The following is a 6,972-nucleotide window of genomic DNA, read 5'->3' on the forward strand; positions in this document are numbered from 1 at the left end:
AGCGGGCTGCGTAACACATGGTTACAAAGCTTGTCCTGTTTGTGGTGACAATACTCCTTCCATATATTTGAAGTCTAGTAGGAAAAATGTATACTTAGATTACCGTATATTTCTTAAAGGCAATCACCCGTTCAGGAACGGCAAGTACTTGGGGCTAGTGGGTAGCAAGAAAGAAGAGCGTAGAAATCCTCCTCAACGATTAAATGGCGATGTACTTTTGCAAACATTGAGTTATGTGAAGTATAAACCTGGTCAGAAGCGGAAGAGAGGTGGTCAAATTGTGGTTGATGACAATGAAGGTAATGAAGTTACATCGGCCTGGTATAGAAAGTCCATATTGTTTTTCCTTGTTTACTGGATCTATCACAAAGTTCGTCATGTTATTGATGTGATGCACATTGAAAAGAATGTTGCAGAGCACATACTAGACACGATCCTTAATAAGAAAGACAAATCGAAAGATACAGTCCAGGCACGAGAGGATATGAGGGAACTTGGCATACACCGGGATCAGTGGATGCAAACTGACCCTGCAAGTGGGAAACAAGTTAAACCTACAGCACCGTTCTTCCTAGATAAAGCAGAGAAGATGGATTTCCTTAAAACTTTGAGGCTCCCTTCAGGTTTTTCATCTAATCTGAGTAACATTGTCAGTCTTGATCCACCTGGTTTGCTTGTAATGAAGTCACACGACTATCATGTGATTATGCAATATCTTTTGCCCGCTACTTCAACATGCTTTTCCAACTCATCCCGATTTGCGGAAAGCTCTTCATCGATAAGCTTATTTTTAATCTTTTGTGTTCGAAAAGTTGTAATTGGAAAGAAATCCAAGATGCCAAGTACATGGTTGTAGAGTTGTTGCGTCTTTGGAAAAGTACTTTCCACCATCATTTTTATATTAGCATTCACCTTGTTGTGCATCTAGCTGATGAGGCATTGATGTGTGGACCAGCTCAAAATCGTTGGATGTATCCGTTTGAACGGTAAATAATCCTTCTTTCAATCCCAATTCTTTTTTCCTTGCTTTTAAATAAAATTAATAAATGCATTCACGGGTTTATCACTTAAGTAGGTCAATGAAGGAGTGCAAAGATATACCCAGTAACAAACGATTTGTTGAAGGATCGATTGCAGAGTCATATCTTGTCTCAGAGTCTGTTAGGTATGCAATGGAGTACATTCCAAATTCACAGCCCAAGAATCACAAAACCAATGGTTAAGTGTTTCTAGATGAAAATGATGAATATAGCGATGAGGGTTACGCGGCTTGAAGGTAAAGATGTGATTTTGTCGAAGGAGCAATTTGTACAAATCCGTAGATGGCTACTTTTCCGTTTGGAAGTCGATGGACTTGATGATCACTACAGGTGTTAGTTTTTGGCATGAATGTTTACTTCCCTATTAATAAATTCACACATATATACTAACTTATTTGAATAAATTGTAGTGAGTATCGTGAGTCTTTGCAATCTAGTTCAGGTAGCGAGAAAAGGGATAACAAAGGCAGTAGAGATACAAACAGATTTTATCGATTGGTTATATAATAAGGTATTTGTTAATTAGGATAGTAAGTTATGTTTTTATGTTATTTTCACTTTTTGAATTGTGGTATGTTTTCTCTGTAGTTGTTGGAGAATGGCGACACTTCATCTGAATTGTGGTTCTTTGCTAGAGGGCCATTGTTCAAAGCTAAAACTTTTTGAAAGTATCGCATCAATGGTTATGTATTTTCTACTAAGTCTCACGATGAAACCGTTCTTACGCAAGACTGTGGTGTTTGCATGAGTGCAATTACTACATTTACATCAAGTAGGAAAGATAAAAATCCTATCGATGCGTCTGCTAAGTGGTATGGAGTCATCAAACAGATACTAGAGGTGAATTACACAAATTTCAAGGAAGTGGTGTTTTATTGTGATTGGGTTAGGGTGGAAGATAAGACCAATGGATGTAAGTTATGCCTAGACTCTAACTTGGTGGTGGTAAATTTTAATCGGCTCAAGAGTTCGACAAAATGTTAGATGAGCGACCATTTGTGCCAAAGAAGCAAATCAAGTATTCTATTCGAGGGATTTGAAATATCGATTGGTGGGTGGTCATACATTCACCAAGGCGAATGACTAACGAAGTGGACAAGCTAGAAGCACAGAACCGGAAGACTTCCAATCTACTCTTTGAGAGCAACCTCATTTGAGATCTTTGCTAGAACCACGTCGTTGATTGTAGTGTGCAATAATTTTGAAAATATGTTCAAATGCCTGCCTTCCTTTTTTTATGATCATCTTAAGATTTTCTAGTAGTTTGGAAAATTAATTTTGGATATTATGGTTAATTTGATAGTGCATATTCTTTTATTTCTTTTCATTCTTTTTGAATAATTGGTTATGTCATATTTTAAGTGTTATGAAATCCTTAATAATTTGTTTTCAAATGTTGTTGGAAATTGTTAGGCTATTTTTAAATAATGGAATCAGGTGGTACAACTGCACACCGTACTGCATCAGATGCCTTTTCTCCCACAGGTCAATGTACTTCTCAGTCATCCAAGAAGACACAATTAATGGGTCCCTCCGGGAAAGTGCTTGTTGAGTTATGGCCTAATGGCCAAATTGTTGGACAAAATGCAAGCAAGTTCAAAACTGCAATAGGGAACCAAGTGAGGCTTAATATCCCTATCAACACCAAGGATTGGAGACTAGTGGATGGTAGCTTTAAGGATGCAATTTGGAAAGCCTTGACGGTAATTATTTTTATTTATTTATTTAATGTGTTAATTAAATAATCAACTTTACCATTAAGCTATGCTATGTCTTAATATATTGTTTCTTATCAACTGTACTCATGATAGGAGGAATTCGAATTTAATGTCGAAAACTTTGAAGCTCGTCCGTTGGTCGAGACAAATTATTCTCAAAAACTTAGGACACAGAAAGCGACATACAGGGCAAAGTTTTTGGAGAAAGCTGAAAGCATTGAAGCAGCTAAGGAAAACTGCCCACCTGCTATTAATCCTGCTCTTTGGGTAGATTTTGTCGACTATGAGCTTCAGACTAAAGTAAAAGAAAGGAATGCGAAAAATGCGGCAAATAGGGCCATGAATACTATTGGTAGTACTAATGGTAGGAGAACCTTCTCCCAAAGGCATAACGATTTGGTACGTATCATTTTTTAAATTATTAACCCTTTTGATTATGTATATAGATATGAATACTATTGTCGTCCTTTTTGAAGCACTATTACTAAGCATTGATTATTTGCCTGTAGCAACAACAAAACCCTCAAGCAAAAATAACTCGAGTTGATGATTGTCTTAAGGGTCGTGAACTTGATGATGGAACAGTTTTGGAAAGTGCTCGGGAAAAATATGTGAGTAGAAGTTTTACTGCTTCTATTTTGTAACTTCAGTTTTTGATTGCTACCGGGTATATTTTGGGCTATTTGATTGCTTTTTAAAAAAAAAACAAATAAATGCAGGATCAAGTGAAAGCAGTTAAAGAAAGAAGACTAGCATCTGGAGAGACTGACACGGGAGACATCGACTCCGATGCATTGACTGAAGTACTTGGCAAGGATAAGAAGAACCGTGTTCGTGGAGTTGGTTCTAATGTTTCTAGGAAGCAGCTACAACATGCTGCTGTCGCAAGCGCTTTACTCAACCAAATGGCTGCTACATCAGTTGCAAAGGTTGAGGCCGATGTGGCTACATTTAAATCAAAGGTCGAAACAGACATGTCTGAGGTCAAATCAATGCTCAAGGTCAGTTTTTTCTTGGCAATTACGGTTAATGGTTAGAGTTAGTAATATGTGAACCACACTTTAAAATTATCATGTCTTCATCTATACCCGCATAGGTTCTCCTTCAACAACAACTAGGCAATACTACGACAGCCAATAATGTGACAGCCAATGCCAAAGCACATATGGGTGTGACTACACCCAGAACTGAAGTTGGTTCAAGTTCCGCTCAACGCCATTCTCCAGCAACCCCTCAGAACTTGACTCCTGCTTTTGGGTCGCTTGAACAGCCTAGAATCACATTACTAGATAAGTTTGGTACAGAAGTTGCTAAAGGGTCTATTGATTTAAGTGCAAAAATTTGTCATGGCAGAATTCTGGTTGGTGGAGAGAGAAGAGTGTATATTGATGAAGTATTGGTTCCCGATGCTACTGTTTATGATGGTCCACAAGATGGTAATGAAACTTTGAATGCTTGGCTTGAAGGAGGGTATATAGCTTGGCTTGATGGGCGATTGAAGTATGATTGATGTTTGTAGGTTTTAGACCTTTTTTGGATTTCTCTACTTTTTGCTCTTCCTGCTTTAGTTGAAGCTCAAGACATATTTTTATGTGGTTGTGGTTGCCATGACTTGGAACTTTTTGGGTGTGTTGTCATGCCTTGAAATTTTTATGTGGTTAGTCTTGTCTAGTTGTAATAATATAATGAACTCTTTAGCTGTCAAATCTTTTTATTGGTTTTATGTCGTGACTTGCCTTGTTGTAAAAACAAACCAAGGCCTTTTGTGTATTTAAGTTTAAGTGCGGATGGCAGATGTCGAGATATTTTGAGCAATTAGTAGTCACCGGGATCGTAAACCCCGGTTAGTTTTTGTTTATTTTCTTCTTCTTTCTATTAGCTATTTTAATATGAAGTTCTTATTTTCATTTATATCACTAATAAATGTGTAATTGTTTGATGCATGACGAGGTTCATCTTGTTGGAGAAATGCTGTCGAGTGGTGACTTATGCTAAGCCACTAAGGTACCACGAGAACATCTCGAACTCTTTTCATCACTTTCTTGTGTGTGTGTATTGCTTGAAAAGCTTGCGGCTTCTCTTATATCAAGTGCGAACAACTAAGATAATCATATGAATTTTACTAATTGTCTAAAATAGCAAGCCTTTGGTGATTCTACATTGCTCATATGATGATTTGTGATGATGAGTTTGGATCTGTTGAATTGTAAACAATCAGAAACATCAATGGCAAAGACGTCCTCATAGTGCAGAAACAAGACCTGGGAGCTCTCAGCTATCGCGGTTTGCTGGAACATTATGGCTTGCTTTTGCTGTTTAATATATGATTCTGTCAATGCCGCAATTAGAAAGTCTGATTTCATCATGCTTAGTCTAATTATTTTCGATAATTACATTGCATGTAGGGAGTGCCATCCTCCAAGATTGATGGGTTTGATTTGAGTTCTGGAGATTTCCCAACACTTGGTACTGAAAAGAATACCGAGTCGCATGATCAACAAGGTTTGCATATTTACCTCATTAAGTTTATGTTTTAATATTTAATGTAACGTGGTCATTTCCAGTTTTTTGCATATAAGAAATTAGTCCATACTTGAACAGCAGAGTATTAATTTTCTTGACATTTTTTCAGTTTTAGGGTTTGTTGCCTCTTTCTGAAAAATTGTTAAGGGAAACAATTTAAGATTTATAATTACCATCAAAGCTAATATTGTTAATCATTGACCATATAAAAAACAAAACATAGGGTGTTCATCATACCAACTCAAAACCCACTGAAAATCAGACTCCTTCAGGAATCCCTTTTTGTATTTTAAATTTAGAAACCTCGATATCTAGCTCGTTTAGCTCTGTAGCCCAGATTTTTTACTTCCACTCTCATGAAGCATGGGTATATTGCATGTCTAATGTTCCTCAGTTGTTTAATATGACTGCATATCATGCAACAAGTTGTTGGGTTTTCCAGGGTCACTTTCTCTATTCATAGATTTTTTCTCTATTCATATCGCGTGTCATGCGTGGGTTTTCTCACTACAGATTCCATTAGTTGTTAATTATTGTAATCACATGTTCCAAGTCTCAGATCTGTGGGTCAACTCCGCTTGACCTCGAGCAGACTAGGAACACCGAAAGGGAGATCTGAAGTTTTCAGAATCGTGGGTATGCTTATGCTTAACTATTCTATCCGGGCACCTGACGATATCCTTCATTTCAAATTTTGGAATTCTTTATAAAGAATTACAATGACACAAGAGGACGCGGTCCATTGTCATCCGCTTGAAATTTTAGAATTTGAAGTTCTAAATGATAGAATTGAGATTTTTTAATTGAGCGATTTTGGTTTCGTCTTGTATTTTCAGAAGTTGAATCTGCAGATGCAACCATCGATAAAGGATCTGTTAATACTTGGAAAAGAGACGACTTTCCATATATTGGAGAAGGAGTGCCACCAATTCGATAAGTGGCAGAGAGAACCCACCCGTATCCCAATCACAATATGCCTCCAAAGCATTTTGGGCCTATCACATGATTCTGTTCATAATCCTCCCCGATGGACTTTGGTACAGGGGACCGTCTAGTATGCCTCCTTATGGACCCCCTGGTCGTCCTGGTGGTTATCCACATGAATCATATGGTTACTATCATCCTCATCCTCAGCATTCAGCTAGGCCTTTAGCCAACTCACAGCATTCAGCACGCTCCAGTGAGCCATACGCCATATCTTGAAAGAGGGAAGCGGTCAGGGGTTCTTGGAGAGGATGGCTTTCAAGTAGACTGTACAAATGATGAACAGGTTACAAACTTTGTTATGAAAGTCCTTTTTCATCACCTATGGATATATAGTCTGTATTGTGTAGTAGCTAAAAAGGAGCATATATATTTCTTTTGTTAAGAACCATGAAGAAAGATTAACATCATTTAGCTCATAAGAAAAAGTAAGTCCTCAATTTTTCCCCCATTGTTGGTTTTGAAGGTACAGATGAAGATGTGATATCCAACAACAGCAGGAGAAGTTTGGACGGGGGGGCTGATTTGGTTAATTTGGTTCATGAAAAGATTGTCAAAGGCAGAAACAAGTTTAAAGAAAATGCTCAACAACTTGTAAAGGGTTTCAACACCAATTCTCTTGTAGCCAAACATGCAAGGTCAGAGCAAGATCCTCACGAGGTGAGAAGACGACCTTTGTGAAGCTTTCGATGACTCTGCTGTCATTT

At 37.7% G+C, this 6,972-nt stretch overlaps 1 protein-coding gene across 1 annotated transcript; it reads left to right on the forward strand.

Annotated features, from left to right (window-relative positions):
- Positions 1-2,467: 2,467 nt before the first annotated feature.
- Positions 2,468-4,465, forward strand: LOC147514389 (uncharacterized). The gene is made up of 5 exons (XM_086592576.1): positions 2,468-2,743; positions 2,852-3,157; positions 3,268-3,369; positions 3,478-3,759; positions 3,855-4,465. The coding sequence occupies exons 1-5, from the start codon at positions 2,468-2,470 to the stop codon at positions 4,266-4,268; spliced, it is 1,380 nt and encodes a 459-aa protein (XP_086448702.1). The 3' UTR covers positions 4,269-4,465.
- Positions 4,466-6,972: the final 2,507 nt, after the last annotated feature.

Source organism: Coptis chinensis, chromosome 2 (genome assembly GCF_015680905.1).
Source record: "Coptis chinensis isolate HL-2020 chromosome 2, ASM1568090v1, whole genome shotgun sequence".
NCBI lineage: Eukaryota > Viridiplantae > Streptophyta > Magnoliopsida > Ranunculales > Ranunculaceae > Coptis > Coptis chinensis.